We start from the raw sequence: 19,047 nt of genomic DNA, 5'->3' as shown, positions 1-19,047 counted from the left end.
ACAGGGAACAAAATACCTTCCAAGCCATCTCCTTCCTGAGCAGATTCCCCAGTGCCTGGTTCTGCCCTCTTCCTTCTGAGATGTTGACATGGAATCTGGATTTTTGGGAGCTGACTTCTTCCAGTAAATCAGTTCCCTCCCTTCCCTTTGAATGACTGGGAACATAGGTCAGCCCTGGATCTTGCCAGAAACTCCTGCTTTTCTCCTCTAAATCCTAGACGTGTCAGGGTGCAGTTCCCACCCTGACCTTCCCAGTGGCCTATCCCTGGGAGGTTAAAGCTTCCTGCCAATGTAAAACCTGGGTCATAGCCCCTAATACCACAGTGGTGGTGAAAGCTAAGGAAGCCAGCTTTGCAACAGTTCCCAAAGCTCCACCTCTGACCTGGTGTCCTTCCCACAGGTGCCGTTGGGACAGCACTGATCTGCAGTTTAGATTAGGAGAGGTCCTCCAGCATCCTGGACCTGCAGGACTGTCCCAAAACTTCCCGTGTGACTCACAGCTGGGCACCCACCCTCTTTGGCGCAGAACTGAGTGGCCCTATCTCCAAGAAGAAGCTGCATCCTCCGTTAACACAGAGGGTTGTGTGCGCTGGAGCCAGTCAGCTGGACACAGTTACAGCCCTGGTTGGGGGCTGAAGGGCCAAGAGAGAAGCCAGCCTTCAGTGGGTATTTGGGGAAAGCCTGGCCCACCCCTAGCTCATGTGATCTCGAGGGAGCCCCTATCCTCCCTGGACAGTGGAGCCAAGGAGCTGGAGCTGCCTCCATTGCGTGCCTTCCAAGGCACCCTCCACAGCTTTGAAGAAACAAGTCCTAGGCTGTACACAGAAGACATGGCTCAAGTCTCAGGACCTCAGTTCTGGTTCTGAGGTCCCCCAAAAGCTCTGGTGTGTGGGAATCACTTTCCCATTCTTAAGCTCTGACCTTGGGGCCATCAAATTCAGCCTGATACATGGAGCTGGGTACCCACTGCTGGGTGTTCCCTGGCTGAGATAGTCACCCTGGAGGATACTGTCTCCAGCTGGTTCTTTGCCTGGAGGTTCTTCCAGGTGGGATCACCCCTTCAGAAGCTGCAGCACCAGGGGTGAAAGCCCTGGCAGGCCTGTACCAGGGGCTGAGACTGTGAGAAGCTATTTCCTCACCTTACCCCTCAACTCTTGTCATCCCTTGGAAGCCATTCCCTCCTACAGGATGACCTTTTCAATGAGTCAGATTTGGCTGCTGAAAGCTATACCTAGCAGTTGTTCATACTGCTTCTTGGCTTAAGGTATGAAATTGCTGGAAATTGCCCACCAGTGCCTGTAGGTATTATACCCCAACTGACCCTTGGGGGGCCAGGCCTTCACCTCAGCCTTTGATCACCCTATTCCCACACACATACAACCCCTCACTGCCCTGCAGCCACCTTAGTCACCTCTGGACACTCCCTAGCTTCAACTCCTTGCACGTTGTGACCAAGGTGGCTCTGATCCTGGGGGTACCATTGTAACCGTCAGGAAAACTTTAGAACCAGCTCAGACAACAGTCCTGTGGCTGTCCCCCACTTGCTGGCTGTGGCTTCAGTGGTGTTAGTTAGTGGTACCCACTCCACCCAAGCTCTGGAGCACCCTGGGGGTTTGGATGTAGGTGGGCAGAGGGTGCTATCCCTTATGACCAGCCTGGCCCTCACCCTAACCCCAGCAGGGGCCCCAGAGATGTTTTCTTGTTGTACAAGAACCAGGTCCAAGTGTTGCCTCCTCTTCCTTCCGGAAGCTGAACCGCTCCTTTATTTTTTAGAGCTGCTGATTGTGAATCTCAGAGTCTTAAGAGAGAAGCCAAATATATATTCCTCTTGTAAATGAAGAAATAAACCTATTTAAATGTTTTGGTGGCTCTCCATTGGAACAGCCCTGGGGAGGGGCAGAACTGAGTACCTTAGCTCGGAGCCTGGCTACACAGCTAGGGCCAGGCCTGTAGTAGACAGACTCTGCCCCTGGAAAGTTGGTGATAGAATCACTGCCCAAAGCCAGACTGGTATCATATACCATGACAATATTTATTAAAATATTGGTGAAAAAATAGGAGTCTCTTGGGCTACTGAAGGTGGGAGGGGAAACAGACCACACCACACTCAGGGTGTCTGCACTTTCCTCCGGGCCACTTTCCTTTTCTTGACCCCACTCTGTAATAGGCTGGGGCTCCTGCTAACCAGAGACAGTCTTGCCCTTTTTCGTGGCAGGGCAGACTGGGGGGACTTTCTCAAGACCTCCTTTGTGGGAAGAGCCTTCTGGTGATGCTTTTTGCCTTCAGGTTCTATAGGGGACACAGGAGTGGCTCCATTCACCTGTGAAAGCTTCTCTTTCTTCTTCTGTAGTTTTGGGGACTTAAAAGGGGTGCTGGGGCTTAGGGTGGGGTTGTTGGGAGCTGGACTCTTGGTGACAGGTGCCCCATTCACCTGGGATGGAGTGCTGGCCTTCGCCCTCTTCCTTTTCTTCTTGCCTGTGCTGGGGGGTTGGCCTTCACCAGCAGCAGGTGTGGCATCTGCTGACACTACATCCTGCCCTGATGTAGCATCCTTTCCTGGTGTGGTGTCCTCAGATTTAAGTTTTTTTCGCTTCTTGGTCTCAGGCAAGAATCCCTTTTTCTTCCGCTTCATACTAACGGGGCTCTGGGAGTCGCTAGGAATATCCTTGACATTCTTCTTTTCTGACTTGGGACGTCTGTAAGGAAGCAGTAAAACACAGAAGTGAAGTGAGAGAAGGCAATACTGGCCCTCCTGAGGTGTGGGTCCCTCTCCCAGAACATACTGGACTCCCAGCATCTTCATGGCCTGCCAGTAGAGGTCGTAGAGGCGGTTGGAGCCAGAAGAGTGGTTCCCCTGCTGCAAGCTCTGCTGCAGCTTCTGCTGCTTGCTCTGCAGCAGGCCCAAGACAGAGGTGAGGTCCACGGACAGCTTCTGCAGAGGAAAGGCAGGCTTAGAGGAGCAGTGGTGGTGACATGCCCTCTCACCAGCTTTGGGGTCTTCCACTTGCTCCTGGGTCCTTAGCCACTCCTGTCTCTAAATCACTAGTCTCTACTGTGGAGGAAACAAGGCCGCTAGCATTCCGTTTCTCTTTCCAGAGCCAGAGCCCAGGTCTCTGCTGCTTCAGCTCTGCAGTCCCCTGTAAGGGTGATTCTAGACTAGGGAACACAGATGCCCATTTCCAGCGGCTTCCTGACCTTCTACCTATGAGTAACTCTTACTCCTTACTGGTCTTTCCTTACCACCCCCCTCCCTGCCTGGAAACCTGGCCTCCTTCCAAATGGCTGCCCACCTGGGATCATCTCTAGCTTGTCTCACTATCACTAAATCTCACTTTAGTTTCCTGACACATGGTGACACAGCCTCACCCCCAGTCTGCCAGGTCCAGATGTGGCTGTCTACCTTTTGAAGTCAACACAGTAGCACCATAGTCTTAAAAAGGCCAGATTCTCCCCCTGGAAGGACCACTTCCAGAACCCTTATGTGATGGTGATTCCATCTAGGGCACCAATTCTTAGGCGGCTGGCTGCCTTACCTCATGATTGACTGTCTTGAAGAGAACGTTCAGTAGCTCCAAGGCGGAGAACTCCCTCTGCTGCTCCCCCTTGCTCTGTGCTTCTCCAAGTGTCTGAAGGGTCTATGGAAGACGGTCAACACTGAGGCATTCCTGAGAACTGCCCAAGGTCCTTTATATCCCTCACATAGTAGTGGCCCCAGAGAGAGGAAATGTCCCTGGGGACTAGCTAGCTTACACCACCCACTCTGGAACCTCAAGGTCCAAGCAATCTGGTTTCCGGAAACCCGGGATGAGTTCATGGGTGGCAGCTTCACAGCTATTTGTTACCTGGGTGACCTTTCCCAAGACCTGGCCTATCAGCTGCTCCCACTCAGGATCCTCAAAACATACTCTCAGCTCCCGTGCAGACAGGGTCTTCTGAAGCAGCAGACACGCCTGAGCCTGCATTAAGGAGAATGTAGTCAGCAGGAGCCCCAGCATGCCAGGTAAAGGCTCAGGAAGCACACAACACAAGCTTAGGAGACTGTGCTTACAATCATCAGTTCCCCTCTTCTTATGTATATGGGTAAAGGGCTGCTGAGACCTGAAGAGGCAATGGTCCCTGGCCCTTACTAACTTAATGCTGTGCCCTCTACCTTGCCTGACAGCCCTAGCATCTAAGTGGGCAGGGAGTGCCCTCTTGTGCATGTCAGAGATGAGGTCTTAGCAGTGTTGGAGGTCTCAAGCCAGACAGCAAGGCTCCTGAAATTCCTCTGTGCCTACCAAGTATTGCAGCACAAGTATAGCCAAGGGCAGTGAAGCAGGCCTCTTAGGCCCCAGTGAGCGGGCTGCACAAGAGTCAGACAGAACCTTACCTGATGCCGGGGCCTCAATGGGCCAGCCACATGCTGGACCAGGATAGGGAGTAGGTTCTTACAGATTACCTGGAGGTTGAGGAAGGACAGGGACCATTAGTTGGTGACTGGGCTGGGCAAGGTTCCTAAGAGGCAGGCTGGCTCCTGCACTTACCGGGTATCGAGAGAAGAGGCTGAGAAACATGGGGACAGTAAGCGGGCTGTTACGCTTGGTCAGGAAAGACTCCAGTGCTGCCGAGTACACCCGGGTCACAAAATCCAAGTCCAAGCAATTGGCAGTCTGGACCTGGTGAGAAACCTGTTATGAGACAGGGAGCAAGGCATAGAAGACTGAAGCCGGATCCTGGGCAAAGGCTGGCTTAAGCCCTCTGGAAATTGCCTGGGTTGGCCCCTGGCCCACCTCTGAATCTTTGGGTTCAGCTTCTGGTAGATTCTGACCATCCTGGTATCTCTTAGCAGTGTTGCCCTTGAGGACTCGCAGCAGGTACAGCGAGGCGTTGAAGTAGTAAAGGGCGAGAGAAGCGTCAGCCTGATTGCCAGCCTGCTGCACAAGCCGCTCCACCTGGGCAAGCAGACTCTTTGCACAGGGCCCCACCTCGTGGCAGTAGTGGCGGGCACGGCACAGATGGTGCCTGTGGGTGGACAGGGCAAGCTGGTCAAAAGGTGCTCTCCACCTTGCTCTGCATTGCCCAGCAAGAAGAGCAGCCCCAAGTACCATTGCATAGGTTAGAAAACTGACTTAAGAGACGGACACAGACTTGACCCAGGGGCCAAGCACCTCTGATCTGGCCCACCTCTCTTGTCTGTACCTGTTTTGTGGGACAGTGGCCTCAGACTCTGTAAGGCAAGACTAAGTTCTATGTGCTCAGGGATATGGACAAAGCAGGGGCAAGGACCAGTCAATAGGTGGTCTGGACTGGCAAAGTGTTCTGTGAGACAGCCCTACCCTCTTGTCAGAATTGCCAACTACCACACTACTGGCTGGGACGGGATCCCCGCTCTATGCACAGGGAGCATGAAGAATTGGAAGGATCAGTCAGGGGTGACGTGCTGCCCAGGGAAATGTGCACTCACATGAAGATGCGGGCGGTCTTGTGCAGGAGGTCTTGCTCCTGCTTGGTGGAGCCTTTGCTGCGCATGCTGCGCTGGATGATGCTCAGCAGCGGCTCAAGCAGCTCCAGGATCAGGGGGTGCTCAGGCTGCTTGGTCACCAGCACTTCAATCAGGTCCAGTACCTGTGGCCACAAGACTGGGAGTCAGCCCAAGCAGGAGCACAGAGGGGCAGGAGCAGCTCAGGGTGCCTGGCAGCCACTTGCACACTCACTCGGATTTGGAAGTCCCTGCGGAGCTGCTTCTCCTTCTGCAGCTTGTTCTTCTCCTCTTGCCGGGCCCGGATGCGCAGCTTTTGCTCTGCAAATAGGCTGGCCAGGTTCTGGTCCAGGGCCATCATAGCCTCATCCCCAAGCTCCTCCTCCTCCTCCTCACTGTCCACTCCACCCTGAGGTACAGAAGCACAGCCATCAGTCTAGCCTCAGGTAGGTGGACAAAAGCCCTCTCCCCTGGTGCCTGCTCACCAGTGCATTCCCAGCTTGTAGCACTTCCATCAGCTGCTGACGAAAGCCTGGGTCCACATCCTTGTCACGGTCCTCCTCTTCACTCTCTGCTCCATCCTCGCTATCCACATCACTGTCTGAGTTTTTATTGTCCTCACTGTCTGAGTCCTCATCCTATGGGTGGGAGGCAGGCAAGTTACACCTTCTCAATGACACCATGTGACTTCCTCCAGCTGCCCACCCTACCTTGCACTTCACTAAGTACCTCTCCATGCTTCGGTTGCTTCTCATTGGTATCATCAGTGACCACCACGTTGTCATCCTCATCCTCATTTGTCTCAGGGTTGAGCACCTGAGGAGAAGTCCCAGACCACCACTGCACTTGCTGCCCGAGCGCCTACCTTCCTCAGGTCACTCCTGCAGTCTCTTCTATCTTGGCCAAGGGCCCCACCCCAGGGGAAGATGTCACACACTCCCACTACGTCTCAGCAGACCCATCTTACAATCTGTATCCCTAAAGGCCCCAACTCACAGCCAGGATTAGCTGCAGACCGCGGGGAGTAAGGTGGGAACAGATATGGCCAAAGACGTTCCGAACCACCTTGCGCATCAAGTTGCTGGGCTGAGACAGCAGAGACAGCAAGATCTCCACCATCACCTCCACCCATGCAGGTTCCTGGGGAGCTACAAGTGGGAAAGCAGATTTAGGCTGAGCAGGATAAAGATAGCATGGTTGCCCGGTCTGCCCCAGGAGCAATGACGCACCTTTGGCTCTAGAACGTGATCGACGGGGATTCTGCTCCGTACTTTTCTTGATGCAGGTCTGGATGTCACTCAGGACATCACAACTCTCTGTAGGGGACTGTGGGTAGGGTAAGGCAGAAGTCAGAAAGGAACTGGAACCGAGTTCTGACACTGCCCTATGCTGACCAGTCACTCTCCCCATTCAGAATGAGCACCTGGGAGCTGCCCAAGAGCCTTTTCACGCCGTGTACACAGTCATGAGATCATAGAACCCAAGTTCCTCATGGACAGTCACAGTCAAGGCTGACAAGGACACCCAGGGCCACAGGACCAGCAAATGCCAACCTCACATAGTTGGGCTCTCCTTGAACTGCTGGTTTTAGATACAACTTGAAAACCATTAGTTTTAACTAAATTTAAATGCATCTTACTGGGGATAACCTGGGTACCCAGAAAGCAGTCTTTTTGTTTTGTTTCTCGAGACAGGGTTTCTCTGTATTGCTTTGGAGGTTGTCCTGGAACTCACTCTGTAGACCTCGAACTCACAAAGATCCGCCTGCCTCTGCCTCCTGAGTGCAGGGATTGAAGGCGTGCACCACCAACGCCCGGCTCAGAAAGCAGTCTTTTGCCTGACAATGCTGTGGGTAGAGAGGCAGGAGCCCAAGTCTCTAGCTCTCTGGTTTTGAGAACTGCTAGGTACCCGCCCACTGGGCTGTGCCTTTTTTCCATGGGTCTGCCAAACCTGTATTGCAATTTCTTCTGCCAATCAAGTTCAGAGGCGCAGGGGCCTGGGGATGGGGACATGTATCTGAAAACCACAGGCTTGTTGCTAACAAGAATCCTGTATACCCAGGCCATTAAGATCAGAAGCAGTCTTGATAAAAGAGCCTCAGAGGTCTAGCGAGATAAACCAAGGGGGCAACAGCACCTGTGGCCAAACCCAACATCTACAACCCACACAGCAGGAGAATTAAATCCCCCAAGTTGTCCTCTGACCTTTGCACAGAATACCACACAAAATAAATTTTAAAATGTTTAAAAAGCTTCTTATAAGAAGAGGGGGTGGGAAGAGGGAGAGGTTCTAGAAGGCCCAGGACTAGGAAGCATAAAAACTGCAGAATATGATACAGTAGGAAACAGTGACAAGCCACAGACCCATTGTTGGGGACATCACCAGCTTCAGGCATGACTGTTCCTTGCTTTGGGGTAAAGAGAAGCCCTTGAGGTTACATATGAAAGCCTGGGCCCCATTTCCAAATGACTACTAATACATTAAGTGTCCTGGGTGTCAGACTGGCCTCCCTCCTGCAGGGGGCAGCACTTTCGAGAAACCCTGTCTCGAAAAACAAAACAAAAAAGACTGCTTTCTGGGTACCCAGGTTATCCCCAGTAAGATGCATTTAAATTTAGTTAAAACCAACGGTTTTCAAGTTGTATCTAAAACCAGCAGTTCAAGGATAGCCCATCACTTCCGATCAGTAAATCACATCTAAGAGGGACTGTGGACTCTCAATCTCAGCCACTGGAGGTAGGATACTCTGCTTCTGGTACCTGGCAAACACATGGAAGCCCTGCACAGTAAGCTGGTATGCAAGACTGGGTATAAGTTAAGGAATCTACCTTCAATCTCCATCTCCCACTGCCCCCAAAGCCTCTCTGCAGGGGTAGTCCCATGGTGCCTCAGAACCCCACGCCCCTTTCTCTGTAGACCACAATACCTTAAAGAGGTGGAGGCCCACCAGAAGCAGCAGGTGCTGGAAGGCAACAGCTCTGGTCTCCGAGGAGCGGGCCTCTAGTTCCTTCAGAGTACTCATCATCCTGGGGGAGGACAAAGGCATTTACAGGTCCCAGTGGCAGACAGGGCACCATCCTCCACCCCCCAGAAATCCCATGCCCTTACTGGTCCCAGGCCTGGCGCTGCTGTGCTGTGAAGGGTGTCACAATGGTCACGTTGCGGCTATGGTTCAACAGCATGTCTGCCAACTGCACCAGGCGGTAAGCCCAGGGCTTCCCACTTTCATCCAGGTCTGGTGTCTGCCTAAACTTCATACTGAGGGTCTGTAGCAGGCTGGGAAAGGAGGTAGGGTTCATAAGACTGCACTAGCATACCCAGTCACCCTGCCTACCCTGGGGTTCAGCCCCCCGCCCCTGGACCCACCAGGCTCTCTGACCTTGCTCACAGCTCAGTAAGGAACATGTGTCCCCATTTCCCAAGTGGCGCAGGCCTACCTGAAGAAGGCACCAATATTGACACTTCGGTTCCGATCGTCCAAGGGGAAGGAGAAGTGCTGCTTTGTCTCTGGAATCTGTGGAGTGGCTTTCTTTGTCTTAAAGAAGGCGTGGAAGAAGCAAAACCTGGGAGCAGAGCAGGATTGGCACAGCTCGACCCCCTCATCTACACCATGTAAGGCCACTTCTCTGGTTTGACCCTCTGAACACAGGTGAGTCACCTGAGTTGGAGCAGCAGAACCAGAGCTTTTCCCCTAGATCCAACAGATGCTGGCTAGTGTGGGGCAAAGGCTCGCAGATACTGATTAGCAAAAAAGATTGCCTGTAGAATCCACAGACCAAGCCTTTGGGGGGTCCCCAGGTTCTACACTTTTTTCCCTTGGTTTTTCGAGACAGGGATTCTCTGTGGCTTTGGAGGCTGTCCTAGAACTAGCTCTTGTAGACCAGGCTGGTCTGGAACTCAAGAGATTCTGTCTCTGCTTCCCAAGTGCTGGGATTAAAGGCGTGCACCACCACCGCCTGGCCTGGTTCTAAACTTTCAAGGTCTCTTTCCATCACAGGCTAAGGTACACTGTAAATTCCCTTGGGCCTATTTCTACTAACATTTTTTTTCCAAGATCAGGTTTCTCTGCATTGCTTTGGAGCCTATCCTGGCACTCTGTAGACCAGGCTAGTCTCGAACTCATATAGGTCCGCCTGCCTCTGCCTCCCGAGTGCTGGGATTAAAGGCTTCTGGCTCCAGGAAGAACAAACAAGGACCAGGTAGCAATGGACCTAGTTCCATGGCCACGCCACCCACGGGGAGGCTAGTTCCTCACATACCTGGCTACTTGTTCGATCACGGCATCATCTTTCTCCAGGTGCAGATGTTCCACAAGGCTGACCAGGCGGTGGATGATCCACTTCCGGAGACGGAATACAGATCGCTCTGGCCTGGGGAGCATAAGCAGGTCACATGAGTCAAAATGACAATAAAAGCAGGGTGCTCCTTTGCCCCATTGTGGCAGGACCACTCACACTCCACCCCAACCTCCCAACACCAATCAGGAAACACCATGGCACCTTCCAGAGCTAATTTGCCTCCCCTCCGCACTCTAGTTCAGAGCCACACCACTCAGGGGTTTGGGTTCTGGGTGCTCTGCCACTGTCTACTCACACAGTAAGTGAAGCATCCTGCACTCTCTTCTGGTTGGCAGTGCTGAAGTCAACCAAGGAGTCCAGGTCAGGCTGGAGGAACATGTCCCGCAGCCAGGCCACATAGCTCTGCACGGCTTCACTACTCAATACCCGTGTGACACGCCAGAAGGTAGGCATGACAGGGAGACCTTGGTTGGTGATGGATGTGAAGGCCACCATCATGGCAAACTGCCGCTTAGGGTCATCCTGGCACCCTTCTAGGAAGGTACTCACATATGTACTTATCTCTGGGATGATCTTGAACAGGTTTTGGGGCTGCAAGGGATGAGCATGAGGTCAGGTGACCAGTGTGAAGAGAACATTACCACCTTGCTCCCTCTCCCTTTCTAGGTTAAACCCAGAGCTAGGAACCCCCCCCCCCAAGTCCACAGCAGGGCTGAGTCTAATGTTGCCATAGCTCCATCAAGGCCTCTCCAATCTTTTACCCCTCAAATTCCTACACCCCAGCTCAAGAAGGTTGAGGAAATTTTGCTTCGGAAGATTGAGGACAAGATATTTTCCTAATGTGATGTGGCATGAGGGGAACCTGTGTTCAAATCCTGATAGATCAGTACCTAGTCGTGTCATGATGGGACTCAAATCACACCTACGCCATGTGATTGCCATACGCCATGCACCAGGTTACTAGTTTGCTTATGACAACCCTTTGCACTGGGCCCCAGCTATCATTGTCATACAGACGACAGGCACATTTAATGATTACCAGGCACATGATTGCAGAGCATACTGGGGACAATAACTATCTCATCAATGTGACCCAGCAGAGTTCCGGGTAGAGGGTTGGTTGGGCCTGATGGTGAGTGAGTGGGCCTCAGGACAAAGGGCCTGATCACTGCTCAGACTCTCGTACGGCCCCCAGTCCTGCCATGTATCTTCAGAGGACAAACACTGTCTGCCCTTTTGAGTGTGCTGAACCACATGGGGTGACACCTACCTTAGAAATGACCATATGCTCCCCAAAATGGCGGATCAAGTCTCCCCGCATCACCAGGCGCAGCTGCTCTTCTGACAGCAGGGGCAGCGATGCACCCAGCAGGCGGAAACACATGTAGCTAAGGAGGGTTGGGACAGAGCCTGGTCAGTGACCCTGTTCTTTGGGGCGGGCTTCAGGACACAACCCACCCAGACTGGAGTGGGTGTTAAGAGTCACACACACCTGGCTGACCAGCAGGGCTTGTTCAGCAGTCTCTGTTCCAAAACCTCCTTCCAGAACAGTGTGAATTTATTCTCCTTAAGTGCCAGGCGGAGCAGGTCCAGGGCCACTTCGGGCAGTATATGCTCCTTCCTCACAGAGTTGGCTGCTGTCTTCAGCACATTCACCAGACTATGGGGGTGGGGACGACTCAGTCAACACTGCCTAGAGGTCCAGGGTTCAGGACACCCCCAGGGGTGAGCCTACCCACTCTCTCCTCAAACCTGGGAATATTCTCTTCTGAGAACAGGTCAACCGAGCCCATCAGTGACTCAAGTTTCGCTGGCACCCTCTGCTGAGCCAAGAGGAAGAGCTCCAGGTGCTTAGGGGAGCTGAGGACCACTTTCAAGTCACCGCCCTTGAGGATCTTGGGCAGGATCTCCTGGAACATGGACTCTGGGACCTGGAGTGGGAACACAGGGGGAAAGGGTGGCTCTATTAGCACCTTTGTTTCCCTCTGGGTCTTATTCTACCCATGGGCTTTTGCTACAGCTCCAGTCAGTCAACTGTCAGGCCCATAAGTAAGTGATGGCTACCCATCCCTGGCATATAGCTAACTGTCCTGGAGCTATATATTTAAAACTATTCCTTTTGTTTTTTAGAGCAACTGCAACTTGAATTCTGGTCCTTCTCTATTTGTGCAAGAAGGCCCAAACAGGGATGAACTAGTAGCAAATGATTCTAAATGTGAACCTGCCTCGGTCTCCCAAGTAGGACAGTGCAGACCCAGGCTTGATCAAAATAACTATGGCACATGCATTGACAAACGCAGAAACCACAATAGAGAGCTAGCTATGGAGCGAAATGCCTAACTGAATGGAGATATGCTGTGAACCTCAAAGGCGGGCAGGATTTAAGATATTTGATGGGGGGGGGAAGGAAACCAAAACTATCTTCACAGCTCTTTATACCAGTTGTATGGTGTTCTTACGTTCTAACCCAACTCTTCTTAATGTTTCCAAAACCAGACATCATGATCTATGACAGACCCCTTACCTGGGAGAGGATGTCCACCAGGACCTTCACTGGCTGCCCCTGTAAGTGGTTGTAGTGATGGGACAGGATCTTCAGCAATTTCACTGACTTCATCAGGGCCTCCTGGTCCTAGCACCCACAGAAAACGGCAGAGTGTGAAGAGGGCACACTACTGTCTGCTCCCTACCACCCCAGCCCCCTTGCCTCCGGTACCCAAAGCTCTTACCTTCACCAGGCGGCCTGACTGGAAGAGAGCTAGCACTCCAAACAGGTTTGCAAAGACAGCAGGTCTCCTCATCCCCTAGAAAAAGATCCCAAATGCCTGTAGGAGGATCCATCGCCTCATCCGCACGTGTTTCAGGGGCGGGCTAGTCTGTCTGGGACCACACTCACCTTGTTCACGGTTTGCAGATTGTATTTTTCTTGCACCTGATCCAGGATGCTGCACAAAGGGATGTCTTCAAAAGACTGCAACAGCTGCCAGCAAAACCAGAAGGAGCTCAGAGGAGTGGCCCAGGGAAGTGACATTAGAGCAAGTCAACTCCCCTTCTTCAGCTTTCCCTCGGCATAGTCTCCGTCACTCCCATCTCTCACAAGTGGTAAGGATAATCTGCTGCTTTCATTGGACCAAATCTTGCGCCGAGCCCCATCTCCACCAGGGCTTCTGAAAGCCTAGACTGCTCATGTTTACCTCCTGAAACACCCATCCTACCCACACAGCCTGCTCCAAGACGCCTCGAGGTCGACCCTAAGGGCGAGAGTCTTCACTGCTCTGTTATACAAATTTCTGAGTTGTGTTCCTAACCTAGAGAGGGGTCCCAGCCTTCCAGAAGCCAACCTCAAAGTTCACTACTTCCAATAACTGTAGCAAATACGTCTGCTAAACACGTATCAGAAATAAACTTAAGAAGCCTCTCGGATTTCTCCTTACCCACCAGCTGCGGTGCCCCCAATCCTTACACCCCACCTTTTTGCTCGGTGTGGCTGAGCCCTTACCACCTCACCTGTGCCAGCGCCAGACTGTAGCAGGGCCGAGCCGTTTCTCGGCCCACCCCAAGCCCAGTGATCAGACGCTTCAGGGCGTAGTTCATCTCTGAACCCTGTGGAACCAAGAGCATCCCTCGTGTTCAACAGTGACCTGAGGGCCCGCCCCTGCCCCCTTGCATCTAGAGCCACGACTGCGTCCGGGCCCCGCCATCATACACTCGGCCTGGTGCGCAAGTACTCCAGCAGCTTCTCCGTGGCCTGGAGCCGCGTTTCCTGCTCCGGCTTCGCGATGTCCCAGAAGAAGTCCAAGAACTCGCGGCTGTGCTCCAGCAGGCCGCGGCGTTCATCTTGCGCCGCTTCTGTGGGAGACGCAGTTTCAGCTTTCGCGGGGCTCTTCATCTCCGCCATGCTACACGAAACACGTGGGCTCGGAAGACGGTCTCTTCCAGGTCAGGTCCCGGCGCGTGCGCACTGAGCCGGCCGGCTGGGGGCGGGGCCTGGCCGGTCGGGAGGTGGAGGCGGGAAGTCCCGCCTTTCCGGCCTGGCTGTGGGTGGAGCAGCGTCCGGTGCTCACACCCGCTTGTCGGGTGTCTGCTGCTTTGATACCTTTCTTTACGCCGGATGCGTTCTCGACGGCCCGCGGCTCAAACAAATCCACTGAAAAGTACGGCCTCCTCCCAGACCTCCATCTGCTCGCCAGCCATTCCGTGATACCCGTACAGCCCCTATTCCGTTCGGGCACAAAGCCACGACTTCTGAGGACTTCCTTTCTTGTGGGAGGAGATCGTTGATGAACAAATAGCCAAATACATTTAAAACGATAATTATGATGACAATATGGACTGTAAGGAGCAGAGCCCTATAAATATTAAAAATGTCAGAACATCTCCTGTTTGCCCTGGTAATTAAGAAGAAAATTCAGCCGGGCGTTGGTGGCGCACGCCTTTAATCCCAGCACTTGGGAGGTAGAGGCAGGTGGATCTCTGTGAGTTCGAAGCCAGCCTGGTCTACAGAGCGAGTTCCAGGACAGCCTCCAAAACAATACAGAGAAACCCTGTCTCGAAAAAAACCAAAAAAAAAAAAAAAAAAAAAAAAAAAGAAGAAGAAGAAAATTCAATAGATCCCAAGATACACTCGATGTGACTATAACGAAACTGTGACATGTGGGTTGACAGCTGAGGGACAAGATGGACTCAACTATCCTCCTGGGGAGAAAACAAAAGGAGCAGGCCAAGGACATTGCTTCCACAAAGGCCCCTCTTCTCCAGAGAGAGAGTGAGGCCAATGAGGGCACAGGGACGCGGGTGCCAGGAAGGGAGAGCAAGGTTGTTTAGGACCCCAGGCCAGGGTCAAAAGTTCAGGCTTTCTTCTGAGAGTGCAGGGAAAGATTTACATCGGATTTGCATTTTTAAAAGATCAACTGTTGGCTGAGTGGGCATGGCCTGTGGCTGTGAGTACAGAGACAGAGTGAATTGGGCTGGAGGAGTAGTAGTCGGCAGACCTGGGCTAATCTTGAGCTGGTCATGGTGGCGGCTGATGAACTGGGTCAAAGGAGAAGATAAGTAGAGAGGACACCAGGCTAAGAAGCTAAGATAGTTGAGTAGATAGTGAAATGATTGAACCTAGGGGTGTTTTGTTTGAGACAGAGATGGAGGTGGTATAATCAAGAGTTCTACTGGCTTGGGACTGGGGATATGGAGCAGTAGTAGAGCACCTGCCAAGTGTGCTGAGGCTCTAAATTTGATCTCCGACTCAACAAAACAATTAGCTGAGTGTGTTGGTGGTCCATGTGCCTGGGTCAGACTGGATTACATAGTGAGACGATGCCTTAAAAAAAAAAAAAACAAAGCCGGGCGGTGGTGGCGCACGCCTTTAATCCCAGCACTCAGGAGGCAGAGGCAGGCGGATCTCTGTGAGTTCGAGGCCGGGCTGGACCGATAGCCTTCAAAACAATACAGAGAAACCCTGTCTCGTAAAAACCAAAAACAAACAAACAAACAAAAAAACAAATTATAGGGGCCAGGGAGATGGCTCATTGTTTAAGAGCACTTACTACTCTTGCCAAGGACCTAAGTTCAGTTCCCAGCACCCATATAGCAGTTCAGAACTGTACCCCCAGTTCCAGACACAAGATGCATGTGGTTTGCATACACATATGAAGTCAAAACACTCATATAAAATAAAAAAATATTTAATTAAAAAATTAAACCCTCAAAACATTACATCAGAATTGCCCTTTACTTTGTCAGGTAGGGGAAGTCTATTGGCTGTCGTTGCCCTTGGCCTGAGGAGCTATTTCTAGAGGGTTATAGCCCAGAGATCTCAATCCTAGAGGGAAGGTCATGGCCAAACCGGTTTCAGCCCTTTTGTAACGAGCAGCACCTCTCACTCACTGTCCCAACCCTTCTCTGCTCTGCCTTCTGTTCTACGAGTGGAATAAGATTTACCTTGCACAGGTGGATCCCCAGGAGGCAGAGGGTGGGTGGAGCAGGGGAAAGTTGAAAGACACCAGTCCAGGCTCCACCTGCGTCTGCCATTCATCATTTGCGTTGCACATGGTGGATGCTGCCTTGGCATTAGAGATCTCAAAGGGTAATGGGAAAGTTAACCAAAACACAGGAATGGCACTTGGTTCCTGGGAGAGTTGGACTTTATACGTTTCCATCCCAACTGATAAAGATCAGCAGGGAATGGTCCAATGGAAGATGGTGCTGTCCACCCTGCCCAAAGACAGCCAGGGGCTGACAACCCTCCACTGGACTTTCCTGAAGGTGAGTTGCACTCAGTCTCTTTTCCATCATCCTCTAGGTCCTTATCTGATAGAAAACCCTGAACAATTCCATCAGTGTGGGTACTAGGAAACATGGGTGGACTAGCCCTGGATGCCAGAGCTAGATCCAGGTGACAGAACACGCTGGAGGACGGGCTGATGGAGCATCGAACCCATCACGGGTACATTCTCTTTATACACTCATTGCTGCTAGGCCTCATCTGTTTTGGCACTCAGGTTCCAAACAACTCTGCCCTCTCCAGACTCTGTCCTTCTGTTAATACCCCTGGAAGGGGCAGCAGCCACTGGGGACACTGGAGACATGGGCATGTTCTGCATGAACTACAACCTGGAGTAGGTTCCCTTGACCACAGACTCCAGGCCTTTCTGTGGATCTTTGTTGAGCTTGAGGGATTTGGGGTGCTGCCAGATGATTGAGCAAGGTGCAAGTCATTGCTTTGGCCCCACTGAGTGTCCCTGAAGCCAGTAGCCCCAACATATCGGCTTCTGTGTCATCCAGGCTACCACGGAGAATGAGTGGGCAGGCCCAGGCACTGGGTTCAGATCTGGCCACCAGGTTGCTGAGCAGAACACCAGTGCTTGGGGACAGGTGTCCAGAACCAAAGGAGCTGTTGATTGAAGAGGTTAGAAGGAGCATAGAACCACTGCTGTCCACGGTGGCGAGGGCGCTATCCACTGAGGTCATGGCCGTTTGCAGGAGAGATAGACAGGAAGTAGGACTGGGTGTCCTGGAGTGAAGGGCGGACTCCAGCAGTTCCAGAAGTTCTGGGCCAGCTGAGGGACCAGGAGTAGTAAAGAGGACACCCTGTGGCATGGAAAGCTGCAGTGCAGGCTCTAGGGAGGGCACGGGCTGAGTAGGGGCCTCTTCTAGCCCCAGGTCTCTGACCAGCAGACTCAGCAAGGCATCCCCAGCAAGATCTGGACTGGAGGCCAGGGCCGCCCGGTGCAACACAGATGCCAGGCTGGGGTTGGTGGCTTGAGCCCCAAGACCCAGTAGAGTCCCGTTGGTATGGCAGAAGAGTGGACAGAGCCCCTTTGTGCCCTGGGCTGCTAGTGCATTTGCCAGGGGTGCATCTACCTCAAAGCCGTTTTGAGCCAGCATGGCAGGCTTGGCCAGGAGGTGTGGCCAGGGCAGGTGGCCGAAGTGTGTGTGAAGCAAATAAAGGGCAGGCAGTGCTGTGGGCAGCCCCAGGCCAGGAGCCAGGGTTCGGGCTGGGCCTGCTGTCAGGGCAGTTGCATTTCCCGAGGAGCTGTTGTAGAAGAGGCCCCAGAACATGGCACCTGTTGGGAGACAACGAGACCACACGGGTCAGAGGCACTGGCCGGGATCAAGGTCAGGATCCTCCCGCCGTCCCAGGTGGAGAATCAGGAATTACTGACAAACCTGGTGTCAAAAATCACCCAAGACCAGGCCTGGTGCTCAGACACTATGCCCTTCTCACTAGCTAGCCTTGGGGTAATGGTCACTGATTAGGTCCCAGGTTGGAGCCTCTGTCCAGGGCCCACAGATCCCACTAACCTAGCCCTGTTGCATGAGGATGTACTACTGCCAGACACAAAGCTGCTCCAACTCCAGCATCCACGACGTTCCCCCCATCGACAAGTAGCTCTTGACCCAGCTGAGAACACGTGGCTGCAGTAAGAAAAGGGCCGCGTGTGATGGGGAGGCACCCTGGACCATTGACCCCCAGCCCCTTCCCAAGCACTGACCTGCAGGGCTGATAATGGCTCCATGGTGGTACACACCAGGGTTATGGGAGTGTCGGCTGGCTGGAGGGGCTGCAGAGCCCAGGTTTCCTTTTGGACTGTCCCTATTGTGCAGCTGCCTCAGAGCCAGGGAGCTGCTAACAGCTAGCAGCAGCAGGCTTGCAAGCAGGCGGGCCCAGGCTCCTGGCAGCCCACCAACCTTGTTCCTGCAGGAAGGGGTGTCTTGAGCCAGGGATGGGGTGGAGGGGTACCCAAGAACCCCAAGAGGAACCAAGGAATGTTTCCCCAAAAGGTTTGATTTCGCAAGAGTATAAGCTGGCTAAGGAGAGAGAGAGAGAGAGAGAGAGAGAGAGAGAGAGAGAGAGAGAGAGAGAGAGAGAGAGAGAGAGAGACAGAGAGAGACAGAGAGAGACAGACAGAGACAGAGAGAGACAGAGAGAGAGATTGATTTTTCCAGGCCCAGGGCACTGCATTGGCAAAAACACAGAAGTAGGAAAAAGTTGGAGAAACTGAGGCTGACTTGGAGGGAGTGTCTACAGAAGATCTGGTGGACGCAGAGGCCAGTCAGAAAGAGGCCTGGAAGGGGCTTGGCATACAGGAGGGAGAGAGGAGGCTGAGCACGGCTCAGCCAGGCGTAGCCAGGTCCCAACCTGCCTAGCAGGTGCTATGGCATGGGGGGGGGTGAGGCTGGCAGAGCTGGGACAGGATAGGGACCGGCTTGATACAAATGTCCCTTCAGATACACATACAGACTTTTGATTAACTGCTTCAGTCCCAGGTTGGGTCTGCAGTCTAGAGCCCCCCCCCCCCACTCATTTAGAAAGTCCCTGGAGCTCAGCCGAGTATGGGATTGCCTGACCCAGCTTAGGGTATCCAGAGAGAGGACCTTGCCAGCCTTCTAGACTGAATTATGGGGTTCCCAGGCCCTTTGATGACTCACCGGGGGATATTTTGGGATCTCCTTAGGGAGAGGACCAGTGGCTCTGCTATTTCTTCCTCCTCCTCCTCCGACTCCATGCCAGGCTCCCAGAGTTGCAGCTTGTGGTAGATTACAGCCTCTGTGGTGGCATCCATGGCCTGTGCTGCCCCAGGTCTCTGCTGAGAGCCCTGGCAGTTGAGACTGCCAGGTAGGTAGGTAAGCAGGCTGTGGCTGCTGCTGTGTGGCCTTGGGGAAGGGAGGTGGTGAAACAGAGAACAGGTCTGGGCAGGGCGGGGCTGGGGAGGCTGCTATGAGCCTGCCTCATCAGGGCATACGAGGTTCTCATAAAGGTTACCCAAGCAGCTGCCACACAGGGGTCACAGT

The 19,047-nt window shown here is 53.0% G+C and overlaps 3 protein-coding genes across 10 annotated transcripts in view; 1 reads left to right on the top strand and 2 right to left on the bottom strand.

The window, feature by feature from the left end:
* Positions 1-1,861, top strand: part of Spns2 (sphingolipid transporter 2) — a 36,553-nt gene extending 34,692 nt beyond the window's left edge. For 2 of the 7 annotated variants that reach the window (XM_040749087.1, XM_040749086.1), the window contains exon 13: positions 401-1,861. In XM_040749087.1, coding sequence (XP_040605021.1) covers positions 401-866 — 466 coding nt within the window. In that variant the 3' untranslated portion in view covers positions 867-1,861. The remainder of the gene's footprint in view (positions 1-400) is intronic. The other 5 variants (XM_040749088.1, XM_040749089.1, XR_005878295.1 and 2 more) reach the window with 4 other exon arrangements.
* Positions 1,862-2,013: 152 nt separating this feature from the next.
* On the bottom strand, positions 2,014-13,697 carry Mybbp1a (MYB binding protein 1a). 2 transcript variants are annotated; one of them, XM_013111692.3, is made up of 26 exons: positions 13,463-13,697; positions 13,264-13,359; positions 12,653-12,736; positions 12,486-12,560; positions 12,281-12,388; positions 11,509-11,687; positions 11,249-11,416; positions 11,027-11,144; positions 10,052-10,347; positions 9,718-9,828; positions 8,896-9,021; positions 8,567-8,734; positions 8,385-8,484; positions 6,688-6,784; positions 6,455-6,606; positions 6,188-6,274; positions 5,944-6,096; positions 5,694-5,867; positions 5,444-5,604; positions 4,770-5,001; positions 4,524-4,667; positions 4,370-4,438; positions 3,843-3,956; positions 3,534-3,635; positions 2,784-2,932; positions 2,014-2,696 (listed from the first exon to the last, which is right to left on the bottom strand). In XM_013111692.3, exons 1-26 carry the CDS (start codon positions 13,652-13,654, stop codon positions 2,108-2,110), a joined length of 4,044 nt encoding a protein of 1,347 aa, XP_012967146.2. In that variant the 5' UTR covers positions 13,655-13,697; the 3' UTR covers positions 2,014-2,107. The 2 variants fall into 2 exon arrangements, with proteins under 2 accessions (XP_012967146.2, XP_005067498.2); XM_005067441.4 differs by having other exon boundaries at positions 4,524-4,655.
* A 1,724-nt stretch (positions 13,698-15,421) lies between these two features.
* Ggt6 (gamma-glutamyltransferase 6) lies at positions 15,422-18,818 on the bottom strand. The gene is made up of 4 exons (XM_040749085.1): positions 18,685-18,818; positions 17,748-17,950; positions 17,557-17,670; positions 15,422-17,318 (listed from the first exon to the last, which is right to left on the bottom strand). The coding sequence occupies exons 1-4, from the start codon at positions 18,816-18,818 to the stop codon at positions 16,294-16,296; spliced, it is 1,476 nt and encodes a 491-aa protein (XP_040605019.1). The 3' UTR covers positions 15,422-16,293.
* Between the last annotated feature and the right edge of the window lie 229 nt (positions 18,819-19,047).

This window comes from Mesocricetus auratus, unplaced genomic scaffold, assembly GCF_017639785.1.
Source record: "Mesocricetus auratus isolate SY011 unplaced genomic scaffold, BCM_Maur_2.0 Super-Scaffold_100007, whole genome shotgun sequence".
Classification (NCBI taxonomy): domain Eukaryota; kingdom Metazoa; phylum Chordata; class Mammalia; order Rodentia; family Cricetidae; genus Mesocricetus; species Mesocricetus auratus.
Note: the sequence above shows the minus strand (reverse complement) of the source record. Positions and strands in the feature narration are given on the sequence as shown.